Below are 22207 nucleotides of genomic sequence, written 5' to 3' on the forward strand. Positions count from 1 at the left end.
TTTTACTTTATTTTGTTTTATTTTTTAGTTTTTATTTTATTGTTTTTTTTTGTTTTGCTTTATTTTCTTTGCTTTATCTTACTTTTTGTTTTATTTTGTTTTTTTTTTATTTTATTTTGTTTTCTTTGCTTTATTTTACTTTTTGTTTTATTTTGTTTTGTTTTACTCTATTTTGTTTTATTTTATTTCATTTAGTTTTATTTTGTCTTGTTTTACTTTGTGTTATTTTCTTTTGGTTTGTTTTATTTAGTTTTATTTCAGTTTTATTTTATTGTATCCTATTGTATTTTTTCAATTAACATAAATTAACACCTGATATGAAGGAACATCTCCTGACCAGAAAGTCAAACCAAACACAAGCCATATAATGTCATCCTTCCCATCAGCCCGAATTGATTTACCCTCCTCATCACAAAGCCCTGAGCTCTGGGATCCCTTCCGGATGGTCTGCGAAGAGGGTTCCCAAGCCCCCAGAACGGCATATGTTTCCCCATCACATGACTACACCCTACAAAGCAAGGTGCTCATTATCAACATTACTCTGAGATCTTTCTCACAAATATACGTGCACAGATCGCCTTCCTTTATCATTCTTTTAGGGCAATGACATAGTCTCTTGGAAGGGCATGCCCCAGTTTACTGTTTATTTTGTAGACTTAATGGACACCATTGCCTGGAGCCGTTTCGGGTTCACAGAAGCACACGACACAACCTGCTGACGATTCCCACGTCCGCCTGGTCCTACACCCCGTTTCCCCTCCTACAAACACCTGTCACTACTGTGTACATGCCTTCCCGTTACTGAACCAGTATCAGCACATTCACACGCCGAGCCCACAGAGTCCGGCAGGGTCCAGTCTGCAGGTGCACAGCCTCTGGGTTTGCCACAACTCATGGACCCACTAAGAGGGCATCATGCAGTCATCCCTCTGCCCCACCCCTCATTCATTTCTGGTGCCACCACTATTTGCCTCTGCAGAACCCCAGAAGTCTCCCCGTGGGGCTCTCGGGCCTCCACAGAATCCCTTGAAGAAATAGGAAACGTGTTTGTGTCTGGGGGTCTGAGCCCTCGCCCGCCCTGAGACAGGCATCAGGGGTTCTCTGCTGGAGCCCATGCTCTGTGGGGTTTTCCAACATTTCATATACATTTTATACTAATATGTATATATTAAATATATATACATAGCCACTCTAGACATATTTATATATTATACATATATTTATATATACATTATCTGAAATTCAAATTTATCTTGGTGTTTAGCCTTGGTATGTTCAAAATATTACATGGGGACATATTTTATACTAATATATACACACATATATATTTTGTACAAATATATATATAAATTAGTATAAATATGTATAAATGTGTGTATATTTGTATAAAAATTTGTATAGCTTTGTATAAATTTGTATAAAGTTTTATACAAATATACACATTTTATATATATAATATACACATATACACACAACAAAATTAGTATAAATATGTATATATGTGTGCATATTTGTATAAAAATTTATAAATTTTTATACAAATATGCACACATATATACATATTTATATGTATATAAATACAAATAATAATAAATATAAAAAATAAAAATAAAAATAAAATAATAAAATAAAATAAAATTTAAAAAATAAAAATATATAAATAAATAAATAATTATACATTTTTATACAAATATACACACATATATACATATTTATACTAATTCATAGTAATTTACACTAATATATACACATATATTTACTAATATATACACATATACATATTTTATACTACTATGTATATATTAAATTATTCGTATTATATTAATATATTATATATTTTATATAATATATTATAGTATATATTAAAATATACTATATGTGTACTATATGTATATTATACATATTTATATATACATTGTTTATCTGAAATTCCAATTCACCTTGGCATTTGCCTGTGTCCCAAACACTGTATGGGGACATATTTTATAGTGATATATATTATATTAATTTCTATATATATATACTATCCTTATAGTATATATATATTTATATATATAAATGCATACAGACATTGTTTATCCGAAATTCAAATTTCACTGGCATCCTGCGATTTTTTTTGGTAAAGATATTATTGTTAAGTACTCGTAATCTCCACACCCAGGGTGGGGTTGGGCCTCAACCCCGCGATCAGGAGTCTCACGGTCCACCGACGGAGCCTGCCAGGTGCCCCTCATTCTCCATGTTTATTTGCTCAATCTGGGGACCTGCCTGGAGGAAGAGGCAAAGTCATCCTAAGGGCGGCCAAGGCCACACGCCATGCAGCTGGGCTTGCTCCGCTGAGGACACGCTGTCCCCTGTCCCCTCCCTCAACACGGGCTCACCGGCTCCGTCCCTCATTCAGGTTCTTGTTCAAATCCCACCCCCTCCCCCCGACCTAGTAGATATGCCCAGACATGGCCATTTGCATCTGCAAATCATGTACATCTCTGCACGCACACGTATATGATACGGCGCAAAGGGTTAATGTATACTTATACCCACGTAATTACATGCATAGCATGAAAACAGGTAATTACTGGGATCCCAACGCCCTCTCCCGCCATCCCTCCAGCTTAGCTAGTTTTCTCTCTCCAGCCAGCAGGTCACGTCCTCTCACCGACTGCCAGGGCTCATTGTCATTTGCTCCCCAGTGGGATCTGAGCCCCAGGAGATGGGGATCTCGGTCTGCTTTCCCCAGTTTCATCCAAATGCTCACGTCACGAGTGCCTGGCACTTTGTAGAGTCTCCACCACACCCCTGCTTCATGGCTATGCAGTGCTGGTAGCCTTTGCTGTTTTAAGCTCTGCTGCAACGAGCCGTCTTCCCCAAATGCCTTCACAGGTCGGGGCACCATTCCCCAAACACAGCCACATCAAGCAGGTGCATGTGACGATGGGGACGGTCCCTTCCTGATGATTCTCTATAGCATTTGCACGCACTCAGACTCTCCTTTTCAGGGTGCTGCGGTGTCCGTTGCCTGGAAAACCAGCCTACGTGGGGTGCTGTGTATGGCTCCCATCACGTAGGAGGACCGGACACCCAGCTTTGAGCGAAGCTGCCTGACTCCAGTGGGAGACAGTGAGTGACTTTTCTCAGGGGTTGCCACATCCTACAGCCCCATCGCCCTACCCTGAGGGCCAGCTGGGTGCACAGACTCAAGCCCTGACAACAGCCCTCCCACGGAGCATAATAGGAACACTAGCCCCGACACGACAGCCAACACCCAGGGCACAAAGCCTACATAGATACTTTGCACGCTAACATTTGCCTTTAAAATTAGCTTCTGGGGGCACCTCTGTGGCTCAGTCAACAAAGCATCTGCCAGGTCATGACTGCTCAGGTCATGATCCCAGGTCCTGGGATCGAGTCCCGAGGCGGACTCCCTGCTCATCTGGGAGTCTGCTTCTCCCTCTCCCTCTGCCTGCTGCTCCCCTGCTTGTGCTCTCTTTGTCAAATAAATAAACATATAAAATCTTTAAAAAAATAAAAAATTAAAATTACCTTATGGACTTGTAAATTATGTGTGCTTTAAATGATCATAAATGCACAGGTAAGTATATATATCCAGACAAGCTTGTGTACATGTGGCTTAATACATATTAGGTTTGCATATTTGTATATATGTTTATGTACATTTGTATACAATGTATACACATATGTTACACTGTAACATATATATTTTGTATATAGACATACCTATGTCTATATAAAAACATATTTTTTTCCCTACACAATACAGACACAAATAGGCCTTTCCTTTATGGTTTCTTAGAAAACTCTCCCTGTCCCCAAATGGTGTATATTTTTTATAAGTCATGTAGAGTATACATAAATACATTGTATTATTTAATTTTTATTTTTTAAAAGATTTTGTTTATTTCAGAGAGAGAGAGAGCCCATGCACAAGCAGGAGGAGCCACTCCTTTTTTTTTTCCACAGAAAAACGGTCTTTTCTGCCACAATACCAAACCATTTCTGAAATCTGGGCTCTGTCGTGGAAAACTCAAGTTCCCGTGTCGTGACAAGTCCCCTTTTCTCAGAATTTTGGAATCTCGACTGTGATGCTGGTTCTTTTACACCAACTGTTCACCCCCCGGGGGTCGGGCTGGGACACGAGCTTTGGTGGGCTGGTGCTGACCCATTCCTGAGGAATCTCACCAGCCAAGTTCTTTCCTCCAAGGTCAGGGCATGAGTCTGGCTTTGCTCACACCTCCGTTGCGTCCTTCAGGACACGTCAAGATTCCTCCTTATGAATCTCGCCCTGATAAGTCCTGATGAGTAAATAAATCTGGTTTGCAGATAAGACCCCGTAGATGTTCTCTGTTCCTCCGTCCTGGAAATGAGGATGAAACGCACTACTCTGGCTTCCTAGCAAGACCTGACATCACTCTCAACCCAATCTGTCACGTTCCGGAAACCAGTTTCCAGACCTCTCCATTGATATCTCCTACGATATCATTTCTTGTGTTCTGAAGTCGGCTTCCTCATTACAGGAAAATGTGGAAACCCTGAAAAAAAACATGGGGAAGATTCTCAAAATCCACAGACAACCTTTTTGACACGTTCCTACCTTGAGAGGGTCACCATAATAGTGTTCAGATGACACACATTCATTCTCTCACTGTCCTGGAGTCTGCAAGTCTGAGATTCAGGTGGGACCGATGCTTGTTCTTCCTAAGGCCTCTCTCCTTGCCGTGGAGACCCCGTGTTCTCCCTGTGTCCACATGTGCTCGTCCCTCTGGGCGTGTCTGTGTCCTCATCCCCTCTTATTCTAAGGATCCCAGTTCCATGGGTTCAGGGCCCATCCTGCTGCTGCCCTCGTTTTACCTTAACCCGCTTTAAAGAGCCCATCTCTGGGGCGCCTGGGTGGCTCAGTGGGTTAAAGCCTCTGCCTTCGACTCAGGTCATGATCCCAGGGTCCTGGGATCGAGCCCCACATCGGGCTCTCTGCTCGGAGGGGAGCCTGCTTCCCCCCCCCCCCACCCCCTGCCTCTCTGCCTACTTGTGATCTCTGTCTGTCAAATAAATAAATAAAATCTTAAAAAAAAATAAAAATAAAGAGCCCATCTCTGAATATAGTCCCCTTCCAAGGTCCTGGGGAGGCGTCAACCCGTAAATTTGGGGAGACAGTAGTCAGCCCCTAAGCAGGGCTAACCTTGATCAAAAAGCCGTTGCTATTCTCCAAAATTTAATCTTGAAAAACAAATTCACAGACATAAAAGGAAGAGAGCGAAATGCGTGATGGCTTCTAACACGGTAATACTTCCCCTAACGGACATAGCCACTGAAAGCATGTAAGAATTCTCTCCTCCCTGCAAACTAGCTCATCTTTCTAAAGTCAGCTGGATTTAAAAAAACAACAAACAGCGACCACTTTTGTTCTTTGATACATTTATTTGATTATTAGCAACATTTTTGGTTTCCTCCCTATGTCAATGATCCTCAGTATGACTTTTCTGGGAAGGGCATTAATGCCCTTTGACCAGATATCCGTTTGGTTTTATGTACCATGAATGCTTCCCATCAATGCATTTTAACTTTGTTTATGTTTCCATAACTTTCTCACATTTTTGAGTGGTCGGTTCTATTCATCTGTTTACCCCGTGCTTCTATTTCTGATGAGTTTAGAACATCCTTCCACGATCATGTGGGGATTTGAAAGCTGGCCCCGGGATTTTCTTCTGCTTTCGTTGTTTGGATTTTACCTCCCCTCGACACCTAATATTCCTGGAATTTATTTTAGTTTTCTCTTCTCCTGAGGCATTTCAGGTATTTTTAGAGACCAAACAAGGAGAGCATCTAAGTAGCATTTAATCCCAAACAAGGGAACAGTTTGATACTAGTGTATCCTTTAGGATGGCTGGAGAAACACGGTTGGAGACGATTTTTCTCTCGTTACTTTGTCAGACTCTTGATTCCTTGGAAGTCAGGGCTCCATGCATGGAAAAGCACGTCCTTCCGCCTTCGGGATGTGTCCCGATTTTCAAGCTTTAATCTGGAGGGACGAAGCGCCTCAGGGTTCTGCTTGGTTTTATCCATTCATGACTCACTAATGTTACTGAAATCTGCAATTATTTGAGGACTCCTGTTTCCACCCTGCGATGACTTCATTGCTCTGAGCCCATCTGGAATTCATGACCTGGCCACCCAGGGAACCCTGTGTGGTGTCCTCATGATGAAGACGGCCTTTGCCTCCCTGGACAGGGCATTTTGAGGTCAGCTTCACCTGGTTTGAACATATGGGTTGGGTTCTTCATTGGGGTCTTTTTTTGGGAGGGGGTGGATAAGGGCATCTGTAAAATAAATGACGTTGAAGCAGTTTGGAAAATGGGTTCCATTTGCATGAAAATAGGGCACCTGGGTGCCCACACAGGCCGATCTGCACTGGGGTGGCTAGGCAGGGCTCACACTGGAGCAAGGCTTGGATTCCTGTGGCTACGCATATAATTATAAAAGAAGTTTCATCACCTCTGATGACTCAGGATGGGCCTGGCTGCATCTGCGGAGGCCCAAGGGCCCAGCATTGTCACAGAACGTAACCCACAGACTAGGTTACCATGAGTTCCCTACACATTCAACCCACGCAGATCCCCCCGCAGGGCTGACCTGCAGGACAAAATGAGAACCAAAAGCCTGCACAGCTAGAACAGTGAGTGCTGCCCCAACTTGGGATCACTCCTCGCTGAGAAAACGTTCATCGGCGATCGACCAGAACATCCAAGACCCATTAATTGCCCTTGCAACAGCAGGTCTTAGAAACGGGGAGCCAATACACCGACCACGGAAAGCCACTCTGTTCTATTCCTACCGCACAGGGGGCACCCGGTGGAGGCCCTTGTCTGCCTTAGGGGTAGACCTAACGAGCGGAGTCTAAAACCCTAATCCTGCCGAAATTTTCTGCCTGCCTACGAAGACCAAATCCTAAGCAGACGGATCTTCTGGCATCCAGGATAAAACAAACAAACAACAACAACAACAACTCCCATCCCCAGCTGAGTCCGGATTCAATGCACGGTTGTACTGTTTCGTAGGATCGCTTTCCAGGAGCCCTGGGAAGGCCTCTTTTAACAAATACTGAAACTATCACTGTGTTTCCAAAGTATGCGTTTATCTGACTGAGCGGCCATACGCAGGGATATACCAAACTCAGAATATACAGGGACGCATGGGTCGGTTAAGCAATCTGCCTTCGGCTCAGGTCATGATCCCAGGGTCTTGGGATCGAGTCCCGCGTCCGCCTCCCTGCTCAGTGGGGAGCCTGCTTCTCCCTCTCCCTCTGGTCCTCCCCCTGCTCCTGTTCTCTCATAAATAAATAAAACCTTTAATAAATATATATGAGTATACTTTTTCATAATATAAGTTTATAATATATTTATAATTATATATAATATTACATATAATATTAATATAATATATATAATAAAAAATAAATATATATAATAAAAATATATATAATAAAAAAAATTGTAGTGTCTGTAAAGACAGCTGAATATGTCTTTTAGGACACATGCTTTAGGACGCCTGGGTCGCTCAGTTGGTTGGACGACTGCCTTCGGCTCAGGTCATGATCCCGGAGTCCCGGGATCGAGTCCCGCATCGGGCTCCCAGCATCATGGGGAGTCTGCTTCTCCCTCTGACCTTCTCCTCGCTCCTCGCTCATGCTCTCTCTCACTGTCTCTCTCTCTCAAATAAATAAATAAAATCTTTCAAAAAAAAAAGAATTTATAATAACATATATTAGAATATACATTACAGAATGTTAGAATATACTATACCATATATGTCTAATATTATCTATATAAGTTGTAAAGTCTGAAGGCAGCTGAACACGTCTTTTAGGATATGCAAGTGAGAATTTATAACAAAACAAAATAAAATATATAATAGAATATATTAGACTATATTATAGAATGCCACAATATATAATATGTATCATTTTATGTATCTCTATGTTATAAAGTCTGTGAAGGCAGGTGCACATGTCTTTTAGAATATAGAGAATAAAATATATTAGAGTAGATATTCTAGGATACAGTAGAACATAATGTATATGATATATAATATATATATAATATAATTTGTATACATTGTAAAGCCTGTGAAGGGAACAGTATACTCTTTAACCCAGTATATATGTATCTACATATAATATATATTTTTATATATGCATGTGTGTGTATTTACATATGTATTTCTATGTTGTATGTACATATGTATTTGTGCATACAACACACACACACATGCATATATACAAACACATAAATATTTATCCCAAATGAGGAATACATGCATATTCCAGCTGCCTTAACCGACCACAGCTTTCTTTCTCTCATGCCCATGGGCACCTGCACAGGTGAGGCTGCTGACCCTCCAGTCCCCTCCGGGTGGACGCAGGAAGTCTTCTTTCCGTATTCCCGAGCTCAGCACATCCTGCGTGCACCCCGAGGGAAGGTGGCCTCCTGAAGGCAGTAATGACCCCATAGCACCTAACCTACCGGGGTTGCTCTGTATCGTCTCCCGAGTCCTGGGCTGTGGTTTCTGAAGAATTTTTATGATCCCTCCACATGAAAGCCGCTTTGTACAGCAACGTGTTGCAAAACCTGCCCAGGATATTTATAGGAAGACGTGGGTCCGTGGCCAGTCTCAGGGGCAGGAGAGGAAGGAGTCACACCAACTCTGCAACCCAGTGTTCAATTCCGAAACTTCGTCTGGAATCCTTTTCTGCCTGGGTGCAGCTGGAAGGGAAAAGCATGTCCCTAATCGACCTAGCCTTGACCACCAACCCTAGTCACCCAGGAGCATCACAGTAGCAAGGGACACGGGGACATGCCCGGAGGCCCGTCCTGGGTCTCCTGAGTGTTCAGCAGGGCCTGGTGGCCAGAGGGCCTCCTGGTTCTAACCCGGTGCGCGGGGCCTGCTCAGGGCATGCATTTTTTGCATTCCAGCTCAAGATTTGGCAACGAGCAAAGACAGCAGGCCTCATGCCCTGGGAAAATGCCACCCACAATGTGGAGATGAGGGTTGGGCCCAAGCTGACAGCCAGGGGCCGGCAAGGCACACCCAGAGACCGCATCTGATTTCCTGTGGCCCCCTCCCAGTTGGCCGAGCCTGGCAGACAGGGCCTGGTGTCCCTAAGAACGCCCCGTCCCCGACCTCACGACAACCCCCTCCAAGGGCGGAATGGCTGAGATGCTTCCCAACCAGGTGGGGGGCGGTATGGTCTCCTTTGGCAGCTCAAAGTGCGCGTCCGCGGGGCCGCAGCTGGGAACAGTCCTTTCTGCGCCACGTTTTAACCGGATGCCCGGGGACAGGGTGGCCAGATAAAGGACAGGACGACCAGTTACATTCCAGTTTCAGAGACGCACGCGTCGTTTACTGCGCTCAGTACATCCAAATGAGGCCCGGGACTACTTACACTGCGGGGGACGGGGGGGGGGGGGGGGGGGGACTCTGTGTCCGTCTCAAATATAAACAGATCCTGGGCGCCCTGCGTTTCTATTCCAAAGTGGTGCCAGGTGTGTTTAAAACAGCGACCCACCAAGCTGCATGCGCTGCGTGTTTTTTTTTTGGGGGGGGGGGAGGCGAGGGGGACAAAGGGTAGGGCTTGTCCTAGCTCTTAAACCTGGGTCTCCTTGACTTTGTTTAAAAAAAGGGTACTTTGGATATAATCATGGATTCTTAGGAATGTGCCCAGAAACTGGAGCGGGGGCAGTGGGGAGCCCGGCGCCCTTACGCGCCAGCCCCCCGCCCGCCAGCTCCCATTTTGCATCACCATGGTACCCCGAGAAACCGGGAAGGTGACACGGGCCGGGTTTTTATTCGCTAGACCCAGCAGCCGCCCTCGGGGACGCGCGGGCACCAAGCGGCCGCCCGCCGGAGCGCCCCAAGCGCCTTTCGCTCGGGTTCACTTTGATTTTTTAACTTTACTTTTGTTGGAGCCACGCCCTCGCGGTCCCCCCAGCGCGCCCCGCCTCCCATCCTTCTGGGCTGGGGCGCGGCGAGCGCAGGGGCCCGTCCGCCCGTTCCCCGGGGGAGCTCGGCTGGGGACCTCAGTCCCCGGGGACGCCTCCCGCGGCGCAGCGGGCGCGGCCACCTCTCCGATCCCGGACTGGGGCGCGGCGGGGGCGGAGCGCCGGGACCCGAGCGGCCCTCCCGTGGGCGGGCCGAGCCCGGGCGGGCACCGGGGCGGGTTGGAGAGCGCGCGGCCACGCCCAGGCCGCTTCCGCCCGGCCCCCGACCAGCGCGCACGCAGCGCCCGCGCGGGTGGCGGCCGGCGCGGGCCCCCAGGAATGAACAGGGAGCCCGGCGCCCGCGGCCGGGACCCCGCCTCTCCCCCGCCAGCCCGGGCCGCCGCGCCCCCCGCCTCGGCAGCGCCGCCGCCCCCGCCGCCACCGCCCGGGCCCCCGGGCCCGCCCCCCGAGGCCGCGGGCTACTCCCACCAGCTGCTGCTGCTGCTACTGCAGTGAGCGCCGCCCCGCGCCCCGCCATTGTCCCCGCCGCTCCGCCTGTCGCGCCGGGCCGCGGACCGGGAGGCGGGGGACGCGCATGGGTGGGCGCCGCTGATGCCGCCGCCGCCGCGCCGCCCTCCGAGGCTGCGTCCCGGGAAGCCCGGACCTCCGCGCTCCTCGGCCCGGCCCCGCGCCGCGGACTGGAGCGCGCCCCCATGGAGGCGCCCGGGCTGGCCAAGGCGGCCAAGGCGGCCGCGACCGACCCCGAGCCTCAGGAGAGCCGCGGGGAGACCCCCGATGGGGCGCCCGCGCTCTGCCCCAGCCCCGAGGCGCCCTCGCCCGAGCCGCCAGCCTACCGCCTGCAGGACTTCGACACGCTGGCCACCGTGGGTGAGTAGCGCGCGCGGGGACCCGGCCCGCAGGGTCGCTCGGCGCCGCCCGGAACGCTGGCGTCAGACAAAGGGCCGGTGTGCCGTCGCCGGGCCGCCTCCCTCAGCTGGTCCTGCCCGGTCTCCTCCGCTCAGGGTCTCCGCGCGGGCTGGCGGGGCGCCCCTGGACCCTCGGGCGCTCCCAAAGTTGGAGGGTGGCCCCCCACGAGCTCCTGCGAGCCTCCCCAAGTGTCCGCGCCCTGCCCCGCGCGCCAGGAGTGTCCGGACTTAAAGTCCTTTCCTCCTCCCCCAAATCCCCCTGCTATCTGTGCCACCCGACGTCACAAAACTTGCCAGGGGTCATCTCCTATGGGGGACCTCGCCCGCCCTCCCAGCCAGGGGCCCCTAGGGACAGAGGCGGCGCCCAGAGGCAGCTACGAACTCCGGCCAGCCTCCCTGTGCCCAGCGGCAGGATGCTCCGGCGCAGACTTTGGACCTTACTGGGGACTTGGCGGGGACAGGTGTCCTGGGGCGGAACGGGGGCGGGCGTGGGGTGGGCGTTCAGGACGGATTACCCGTTTCCCCCTCCCCGCGCGTGCTTTTTATCTTGTTGATCCGAAAGTTGGCATTCCGGGTCAGACGCTGATTTCCTTTTGTCCTGTGCCGGGAAAGGCGCTGGTAGATCCTGGGGCCGCCCTGACTGGGCTAGAAAATCCCCACTCCGGGCTGGGGCTGGGTGCGAATGGTGGGCACAGGCCACTGTGGCTTCTTAGTAACTCTTTGTTGCTCACGGGGTTTGGGAGATGGGTTTCTTGCAGGAGACATCCATGGGGAAGGTGGCAAGCCACAGGTCACCAAGGGGCTGGGGGTGTTCAGGGGCTTTTCCTGGGTCCCCTACCCCTCTTGTGAAAAGGAGGAAGCTGGCCAGGGCATCAGGAAGCCAGGGCTCAAGGTCACGGCCTTAGAGTTTAATTAGAGACGGACAGGCACGGCCACACTGGGGACGTGTCTCCAGGGAAGCTGATTTGGGAAGGAGGGGATGGCCGTCACCTTCTCTGCCGCTGTGTGCGTCTCTCTGTCTCTCCCTGTTTACTTCCTTCTGTCCGTCTGTTCGTCCCTCTCTCCCTGTGCCGCCCTCTCCTTCCCTCCCCCCGGGAAGCTGGCACTGATGGGAAAGCAGGCTATGTTTTGTAGGGCTGCAGGGTGGGACAGAAACCCAGCCCAGGCTGTGACACCGGCCGTCGGTGGAAATAGAGACAACAATGGAAAGTTGGTAGAGGACCGACTCTCCAGGCCTTGGCACCGAGCGCCAACAATCGTATCTCGTTTGGGCACACGCATGGGGCTTGTCAGAGATGCCAGGGCTGGAGGACAGGGTAACCCGCAGCGTGTGGGCAGGCTCGTGGGCTGTCGCCGCGACCTGTTCTGGTGCCGGCAGTCCCGTGGGGCCCTGGGAGCCCTGCCCAGTGGGCATGGGGCGGTCAGCCAGTCATGTTGTCCTTAAATATAGAACGTGGCCGCCTCTGGGGACTGAGAGGCGCGTGCACGGGAGGGTGATTTCTTCCACGGGCCCTTGCCTCTTCGTGAAGAGGATGCTTGTTCTCTGAGGATAACTTCTGTGCCCCTCCGGGTGTGACGGGAGCAGGTGTGCATGTGTGTGTGACACACACATACATAGACCCAGGTGTGTGTGCAAGAGACAGAGGCCAAACCTGAAAGGATCCCCAGCCTCCCCGAGCCGTCCCCATCCTGTGTGCAAGCCACAGTGTCCACCAGCTGGAGGTCCCTCCCTGACGTGCGGTGGGTCCCACAGAGGGGCCAGGCTGAGCTCTGCCCGAGCTGCTACAACCTCGCGTCCTCGCTGTCCCCCTGTGCCCGTCAGGCTCCCACGGGTCCTGCATGGTCCTGGGCCGTTTGTATGCACTTTTCCAGTTGAGGAATGCGCCCCTCCTGGACGGGAACCCAGCCCCCAAGCTCAGCAAACCCACAACACACCGACGCCCCAGACCTCTCTTTGCTTTCCTTCAGCCACATCTTGGAACCTTCTGTCCGGAAGGAGTCCTGATGGAAGGACGCTGCCGGGTTCCGTCCTCGCCGCACACATTTCGTCCGTGTGTTTTGCTCTTTTCCTGACCCACGCGTGGGCCCTGTGGTCTCCATTCCTCATGCCTGCCTGCGAGGTGGGCACGGACGGGAGGCTCCCCGAGGGGCAGAAATGCTGAGTCACACTCGCAGACACACGGTGTGTGGGTCTGTGGGTCTCTCCGTGCAGGTGGGATGCCTGGGTTCTGTCCGATTTCGTTGGGTACGCCCGCCGTGGCTCTTAGACAGTCCCCGTGTCCTCAGCTCCGGACCCAGCTGCAAAGGGTTGGGCCGTGCAGGTAGGAGAAGAGCAGGACGCTGGGACTGTGGGCATTTCAGACCAGCCGATCGCCCAGAAATCCGGAGAGCCGGGAAGAAATCTCAGCTTGTGCTGCTACGACATCTGGCAAGCGGGGAGGCGACCTTGGGGCGTGTCTGGGCCCCACTGTGATTTCCTAGCTTGAGAAACTGGGGTGGGAGCAGCCAGGCGGCCGCCGGGACCGGACGTGGCGTGCAAGCCCGTTTCTCCACACTTCAGGTCCCCACGAGGACGCTTGGTTGATTCCCGTGGTGGCAGACAACGTGCTATAAAAACAGAATCATAGGTTTGGAAATAATTGCAGACTCCCGGGGCTTTCCGGAGTCCGAGCCCGGCGTCCGTCCCTGTGCAGCCTTCATGAAGCTTCCCTCCGTGGGGATGTCGTTGGTGACCCGGTGTCAGGAGGAGGAGGTCGGTGTTGGTACCGTCGTGCTCAGAGGGTGCAGATCATGTTCTGTGCTCCTTGCTTGTGCAGGCTCTGCTGTGTGTGTGTGTGTGCACGCGTGTGTCTGGCTGCCGTTTTCACAAGTTTTATCTCGTGCCTTTATTTGTCAGCTGACACCCCAGAATCGAGGACTGAACTGATGCGCTCGGCACAGCCTAGTGGATCCTCCTCCTCCCCTGTCACAGCCCTGGGCGGGTTGTGTTTCCTTAAGACAGAGGAGACCTTCCTTCATGAGGGTTTTCCAAAATTAGATGAACTGTTAGAAAAGAGTATTCCCAAGGACAGAAGTCCTACACGTTGTTCCCCTTCGTTTTTTAAAAACAGGCATAAAATTCACATAACATAAAGTGAACCCTTTTCCCAGTGAGCCGTCCGGCTGCGTTTCGTACGTTGAGAAAGTTGCGCGACCAGCACATCGGTCTACTTCCAAGATGTTCTTGGCACGTCCCCAGAGGAGACCCCGTCCCCGTGAGCTGTCCCTCCTTAGCCCCCTTCCCCTGGTGACCAGGAGTCTGAGTTCTGTCTCCATGGACTTTCTGGTTCTCTGTGCTTGATTCTGTTACTTGTTTTTTTTCCCCCTTGTCTCCTCCAAGGGGGTGAGGGTCCAGTGGGAAGAGAACATGGTGAGATGCAGAGCCCAAATTTCCTTACTCAAGTGGTGAGAGAAAAATGCACCCAAAAGGGCAGATGAGGACAAACCGGGAATAAGAAATGGGCAGCAGGATTGAGCCCATGATGAGCAAACACACGCACGCAACCTCTGCTCTCCTGGGGTAAATCGAGTCCCCCCCCCCCCAATCCTTAAACCATGTCCTCCCACTCAGAACTGCAAGGGGAACCTTATTTAGAAGTAGGTTTTATGCAGATACAGTTAGTTAAGGACTGATGAAATCTGTTGTACTAGGGTGGTCTTAAATGCAATGACAGGGGTCCTTATAAGAAACACAGGAGGAGACACAGACGCAGAGGAGAAGCCATGTGAGGAGGAAGGCAGGGATGGAAGGGACGCGACCACAAGCCCAGGGATGCCTGGAGCTCCAGAAGCTGGAAGAGGGAGAAAGACCCTCTCCTGGAGCCTCAGGAAGGAGCATGACCCTGTCCCACCTGCCAGTAGCCGTGCCCCACCTGGATCTCAGTGGCCCTGTCCCATCTGGATCTCAGTGGCCTGTCCCTGCCTGGATCTCACACTTCTGGTCTCCAGAACCAGGAGGGGGTGAATTCTCACTGTTTTAAGCCACCACGTGGTGGCAGCCCCAAGACAATTAGAAAATGAGTACACCTGCCAGAGAATTGCAGAGCTGACTTCTAGGCTGCTTTAGACCATGGTGCCTTAGGTCCCTGCACTGGTTTCCCCAGATCCTTGGAGGAGCACACCATCTAGCTCCAAGCTGGACGATGGTTTCCATGGGTGACCTAATCTGAGCAATAGTGTTCAGAGAGCCATGTGTCCATCTCAGAAGACAGGGCATCCATAACCCGCTGCTTGAGGAAGGTCATCTCCAGAGCTAGATGCAACAGAGCCAGGAACTTGCTCTCCATCTGCCTCTACTACTTCCTTGCAGCCCTCCCCTTTCTCCACAAAGAGCAGCCAGGTGAGGCCTGCACGCACCGTCTACTTCATCTTGTCACTCGCTTTGTCAGATCCGCGGCTTTCCCACGTGGCCAGACACCGAGGGGCGCCATCTTGAATCACGTCTGACCTTGGGCTGCTGTGACAAAGTACGGTCCACCAGGTGGCTTATAACGACCCAACTTTAGTTTTCGCAGCTCTGGAGGCCAGAAATCTGAGGTCAGGATGCCAGAGCGTGGATGGGTTCTGGTGAGTGCTGTCCCTGGCTTGTAGATGGCCACCACCTTGCTGTGTGCTCATGGGGTGGGAAGGGAGGCAGGAGAAGCAAGCTTCCTGGCGTCTGCTATAAGGGAAATAAGGTCATCATAAGGGACCCCATTCTCATCTGATCGTCATTACGTCCCAAAATCCGATTACAGATATAAATAGTGTTATATTGGGAGCTAGTGATTCATGACGGGAAACTGGGGGTTGGAGTTGGTGCACAAACATTCGGTCCATAATACTCTTGTTTACTCCTCGTTATGTGTTGTCCTGACTTCCTTCTCCTGAAGTCCTACCTTTGGGGTACAGGTGGCTGCCCCAGCAGCACGCTTCCCTCATCTCATCCTGGATTTCTAAGGGGAGGACAGCTCACGCTCCATGTCTGTTTAGGACAACCCTCCTTGTCCGTGCTTTCATTACCTACATGGGTGGGGACATGGCTCCGTGCTGATGGTCTCAGATCCCTTTCCTGGGTGAGTTCCTCTTCAGCTGGGGACAACTCGGGAGGGTGTCTTTGTCACTGGGAGAAATGGGCAGAGCCAGCACATGCTGCCTGGGTTCACTGGTGAGGACACTTCTGACCACAGTGTTCTTTTCTGAGAGATTAACGTGTTATGATTTCTCTGAAAACCACTCTCAGTCTCTGGGAAGGACATCGTGGGGCTCTCTCTGTATTTCCCCCAAGGTTTTTTCAAGACCACAGTGTCACGACCTTCACCACCCTTTGGAGACTCATCTTCTCCTTTTTTTTCTTTGGGACTCTGTATGTGCTGTTTCTTGAAGGGAAGGGGAGGAAAGTACTGGATAAACCAAGCTGATGATGTCGTGATTATAGACGGGGCCAGTCATCTCCCATGATCTCACAAGGATGTCTACGAGGGGAGCAGGCCACTGTCTCTGGGGGTTTCTGTCCCCCTTCTCTGCACTGTCTGCTAATTGTTGGTGGCCCAGCAGTCCCCTGCCCTGTGTCCTCCTCCTCTCCCATGCTGCCCATGTCTCTTCCCCTGCTGCAGTGAGGCAGCCGAGTGGGACAGAGACTCTCTGGGGCTGTTTGCTGGCTCCGTGTCTAGGGCTGGGGTTGTCCCTTCTCCTAGGAGCATGTGGCTCACGGTAACATCACAGCACCCTACTGCAGAGCTGTTGGGTTGTATTGTGGCGTTTGACACGGCCTGTGTGCCGTAGAGGACAATGGCCCAGCGGCTGTTTATTTATTCCCTCATACATAGGCCGGTTGGCACGTCCGCATTGCGCAGGGACCTTCCGGAAAGCCTGAGAGTCCCCCATGTTGGGAAGTCCCTGGGCCCAGGCTCCTCAGGATGGTAGTTACCCCTACTCACGCTGGACACTGGTGGGGGAGCCACCGAACGCCAGCCTGCTCCCTGGATGGAGCAGGTCATAGGGATCTGAACACAGGGGGTCCGTGCTTGTTGAGTTTATGTTACCCTGAGAGAGGTGGGCAGTGACACCTGCATTTGGTGGTTTATTTGAAGTCCCCGTCTGAAGTGTGGGGGAGAACAGAGCAGTGGCACGGGGATTGGATCAGAAATGTGTGGAGGAGGGGTAGGGGTACGCTGCCCTGTGTGGGAGGTCCTACGGTCTGCCTTTCCCAGCACAAGAGGTTTGCTCAAATCCTGGAAGGTGAGGGGGCTAGCGGGGGGCACACCGTGGGAAGATCATGGGCACAGGGGCTGGTTCTCCACTTTAAGCAGCAGCAGAATCCCCTGGAGCACGTGGCCGGCCCCACGCAACAGATTTTCTGATACCCCAAGATGGAGGGGGCCTGAAACTCAGCATTTCTAACAAGTTTCAGTGGTGCTGCTGCTTCTCTTCTCTGCAGTGTGCTTTGGAGCTACAGGGCGACCTCATAGCCCACCGGGCATGTTCTCGAAGCTCTCAGAAGGTTACTGTGGCCAGTGTGGGACGGGACAAGCAGAGACGTGAAGGTGCAGAGCTTCTGTGTGGGACCTGTAGTGTGTGTGTCCTCACGTGGGTTTTCCTGGCTGCGTGTGTGAGGAGAAGGGGTGTGGGTGGTGTCTCTTATAAGGACACTTACACATGGTCTGTAGGATGAGGGCCCCACCCTGATGACCTTGTTTCACCTTTGTTACTTCTTGGAGGTGTATCTCCAAATACGTTGGGATTTAGGCCTTCAAGGCATGAATTTTTGTTGGGGGTGGGGGTGGTTGGACACCAACATTCAGTCTGTAATAGTGACTTAGAGAAGAGTCATGGGTAACTCCATGGTTTTTGGGTGAAATATTTTTTGTGGGTGAAATAATTAGAAAACTGGCACTGCCATTGGGCCACATAAGGAGGGTTCTGGATGGAGCGTGTTGGGGAGAAAAGATCTCCATATCATCACCATCCCCTTTATCAATGCCTCCCCCTTGCACCTGCTCACATTCTACCTTCTCCACCATATCAGTCATCTCAACCATCATCACCATCATCATCATCACCATCATCATGACCACCGTCACCATCACCATCAAACCCCTCATCATCACCACCTTCATTCATCACACCTTCCAATCCGCACCCACCCACATCCTACTGCTTTCTACCATCTTTCTCACCAATACCTTCATCATTATCACGGCTGTCATGACCACCATCACCATCGTCACCAGCCCCATCATCGTCGTCGTCATCATCACAACCACCACCTTTATCACCACCTTCCCTTCAACTCCCACCCACATCCTACCACTTTTCTCCCATCTTCAGCATTATTTCTGCCATCATCACCACTTCTGACAATCGTGAAACTTTTCTTTGAAATTCATAGAACACCAAATTACCAAATTGTTTTACAGTGAACAGCTCAGGGGCATTTACCCATCCATCTACAGTGTGTGAGCATCCCTTCTATCTACTTCATAAACATGTCCATCAGCCCCAAAGGACACCCTGTACCCATTAAGCAGTCACTCCCTATTCCCCTTGCCCTTGGCTCCCACCAGTCTACTTTCTGTCTCTATGGATTTGCCCATTCTGGACATTTCATAGGCATGGGTTCATACGGTGTGGAGCCCTTTTTTAACTGGTTTCTTTCATTTCGAGTGGTGTTTTTGAGTTTTGTCCGTAAAGTTAGTATGGGTCAGTAGTTCATTCTTTCTTGTGACTAATATTTCATGGAATGGATAAGACTACATTTTGTTTCTCTTCTTGTGAGTTTGCTTAGAGAAACAAAGTACCAGAGATGGGATGGCTTCAACAATAGACATTTATTCTCTCTCTCCCAGTCCTGGAGGCTAGAAGTCAAGATCCAGGCGTGGCCAGGGCTGGTTCCTCCTGACGCCTCTCTACCTTGTGTGTAGACTCCGTCTTCTCCCAGTGTCCTCGCGTGTTCTTCCTTCTGTGCATGTCTATGTCTTAATCTTCTCTTCTTATGAGGCAGTCCTGTGGGATCCGGCCACACACCTCAATGACTTCATTTTACCTTAATCACTTTAAAGACCCTGTCCCCAAAGATAGACGCATTCTGAGGTCATGGAGATTGGGACGTAAACATAAGTTTTTTGTGCGGGAGGGGCAAAGTTCAGTCCATTCCACCTGTGAAACTTTGCATCAGAGATACTGTGTCCCCTTAGGGGTCCCATAATGGAATAGGGTAGCGTCACCCCAGGTGGATTTGGCTCATCAGCTCAGAGGGCCGAAAGTAGGATCCATTCATGAAAGAAGGCTAGAAGACTCGTAGTAGAGTGAAGACCCTCTCTCTGCTCATCTCGGCAACACCTGTCTTTCCCATCCTCTTGTGCATCAACTCCCATCCATCATCACTCTTTCTTTGTCTCCGGTCACTTGTAACTGTCCTGCAAAGGTGTTGGGGCTTCCATTTAAGTGATGTCCCCCAGAACCCATCAACTCAAAAGGTTCTTTGTTCATTCAAGTAGCACCTTTCCCAGACCGCTACATGGCCGGTGGGCATTCTTTCTTCCTTGAAAAGGGAGAGCCCTTTCAGAAGAGAGGTGTTGCTCATTCCCAAGTTTGGTGTGTGTAGGTCCTGCTGCCCGAATGCCACATGTTCCGGTGGCTTTCCTGGGGCACTGTGTGGATCTCCTTCTCCATTGAGAATGGCGACCCTCTAGCTCATCTGCTGTGACGTCTGTGTGACTGGGTGTATGCAACTGGGTCTGTCCGTATGTTGTGAAGTCACCTTGGGTGACCACTCTGGTTGGTCAGGTGGCTTTACCAACTTTCTAATTTTTTTTTTATACGAATTTTTTTTTAAGATTATTTATTTATTTATTTGACAGACAGAAATCAGAAGTAGGCAGAGAGGCAGGCAGAGAGACAGGCAGAGAGAGAGGAAGGGAAGCAGGCTCCCCGCTGAGCAGAGAGTCTGATGCGGGGCTCGATCCCAGGACCCTGGGATCATGACCTGAGCCGAAGGCAGAGGCTTTAACCCACTGAGCCACCCAGGTGCCCCTATACAAATTTTTTAACGGTAACGATACCATGTGAAATTCACCATTCTAACCAATTTCGAGTGTAACTTCAGTGGCATTAAACAAGTCACACTTTTGTGTGACCATCACACATGGAATGGATAAGACTACATTGTGTTTATCTTCTTGCGAGTTTGCTTAGAGAAACAAAGTACCAGAGATGGGACGGCTTCAACAATAGACATTTATTCTCTCTCTCTCCCAGTCTTGGAGGCCGGAAGTCCCAGATTTGCCTGCCTCCAACACTTCTCCATTGGCCCAATCTGAAACCGCACACCCATGTAGAAGTTACTTCTGGAGAGACTGGTGTCCTTGAAGCTTTTTTTCTGGGTCTGTAGCTCATCCCTGTTTCATGACCTGCCTTTCTTACTCTTTTGCTCCTGGGGGCTGCTCCCCCCATTCTTGCTGAGGAGCAGGGGTCTGGGCAGTCGAGAACCAACCCAGTGCATGGGGTTGGTGCTCAGCTTCTTGGATTGGGTGATTCGGACAGAAACCCTGCCTCTTGGCTTCTCTGGCTCCAATCTCGCTGTTCCCTAAATGGAGCATGGTTTCACGATGCCTGTGGACCTGGCGCTCCATCCCACTGTGTGCCCCACGCAGTCCTTGAGGCTGCGTCCATGAAGGGTCCAGACCTTCCATGGTGGAGGTGGTCCTTGTCCATGTACCTGGTTGGGTTTGTGTTGTGTTTGATTCCATCATTTGAGGAGGCATGTGGACCTTCAGCCTGGAGCACCTGTGTCTCCTGTTCTCTGTGCATTAGCCAGGAAGTAAGCACGGCTCACCAGAGCAGGCATCGCGATCGCCGTCATCGTCGTCATCATCGTGATAACCATCCATTCCCAAGCATAGTGGAGGTTCATCATTTCGGGCATGGGTGCTGGTGACATTTGCCTGGATTTGGAGCTGCTTCTGTTCAGTACACCTGCAGTCTCTGGCCAGGCTTGTCTTGAGGCTGTTGAGAGCCGTCACCCTCTACCCCACCCCTGCACAGGACACCTCTGTGTGAAGCTCTGGGGTTAGGGAATCGGGGCACAGAACAGGGTCCCAGAGGCAGCCCCACTGCAAGGACCTCTTCCCTTGTTCTCCTTCTGTGATCTCTCTCATGGACCTTCTCCCCGTATTGCTCTTCTGCAGCTGCTCTAACAAATGACCCCATGGGTAGTGGCTTGAAACACCACATAGTTTTTCAATCCCACAGCTCTGCAGGTTAGGGTGGTGGGTGTTAGTGGGTTCATATCAAGGGTCAGCAGGGCTGCGTTCCCTTCCAGAAACTCTGTGGGAGAGTCCGTTTTCCTGCTTCTTATAGCTTCTAGATGCCGTGGTCCTTCTTTGGCTTATGATGCCTTCATCCACCTGCTCGGACCAGCCGAGTTGAGTCAGATCCTTCTCACGATGCTAAGTCTCTGTTTCTGGTCTTCCTCCCCTCCCTCTCTCATAACACTTGGAAGGACTCACCCACATCACGGAGGATGTCTCCCTATTTCAAGTCAACTACTAAGCGTCTGTAACACCTGGAAACTGGGTTCTCCCTTAAACTCTCGTATGCACAGGATCTGGGGATTAGGATGTCGACGTCTTTTTCGGGGGAACGGGTGTTTTTCTATTTACCTCCTGTCATGTGCTGTGTGTGTGGCTTCTAAGAGTGGGCTTCAGAGAGTGGGGTTGGATGAGCTGGGGCTGGGTGGGCTCCAGAGAGTGGGGTTGGGTGGGGTTGGGTTGGGTGGGACTGGGTGGGCTTCAGAGAGTGGGGTTGGATGAGCTGGGGCTGGGTGGGCTTCAGAGAGTGGGGTTGGGTGGGGTTGGGTTGGGTGGGACTGGGTGGGCCTCAGAGAGTAGGGTTGGGTGGGGTTGGGTGGGGGTGGGGTTGGGTGGGGTTGGGTGGGATGGGCTTCAGAGAGTGGGGTTGGGTGGGGTGGGGTGGCAGCTGTGCCCTGTCCATCTGCGCTGACTTCCGCCAACGGACAAACCACATTAACAGTAAAAAGCTTCCATTAGGAGGAGAGATGCCGGCTCTGATTAGCTATGCATGTGGCTCTAAGTTGTGTGTGTGTGTGTGTGTGTGTGTGTGTGTGAGAGAGAGAGAGAGAGAGAGAGACAGAGAGAGACAGAGACAGAAGTGGGAAGACAATGGATTCATTGGGTTAACTCACCAATTTACACCTGTCCCCTCCTGTACCTGGCTGGACCCTGACAAGGACTCATTGCCCCCCTCCCCTGGGAT

The 22207-nt window shown here is 51.0% G+C and overlaps 1 protein-coding gene across 1 annotated transcript in view; it reads left to right on the top strand.

The window, feature by feature from the left end:
* The first annotated feature begins 10244 nt into the window (after positions 1-10244).
* PRKX (protein kinase cAMP-dependent X-linked catalytic subunit) overlaps positions 10245-22207 on the top strand; it is an 86925-nt gene continuing 74962 nt past the window's right edge. Inside the window, exon 1 of the mRNA XM_047715226.1 lies at positions 10245-10877. Coding sequence (XP_047571182.1) covers positions 10703-10877 — 175 coding nt within the window. The 5' untranslated portion in view covers positions 10245-10702. The remainder of the gene's footprint in view (positions 10878-22207) is intronic.

Source organism: Lutra lutra, chromosome X (genome assembly GCF_902655055.1).
Source record: "Lutra lutra chromosome X, mLutLut1.2, whole genome shotgun sequence".
Taxonomy (NCBI): Eukaryota; Metazoa; Chordata; class Mammalia; order Carnivora; family Mustelidae; genus Lutra; species Lutra lutra.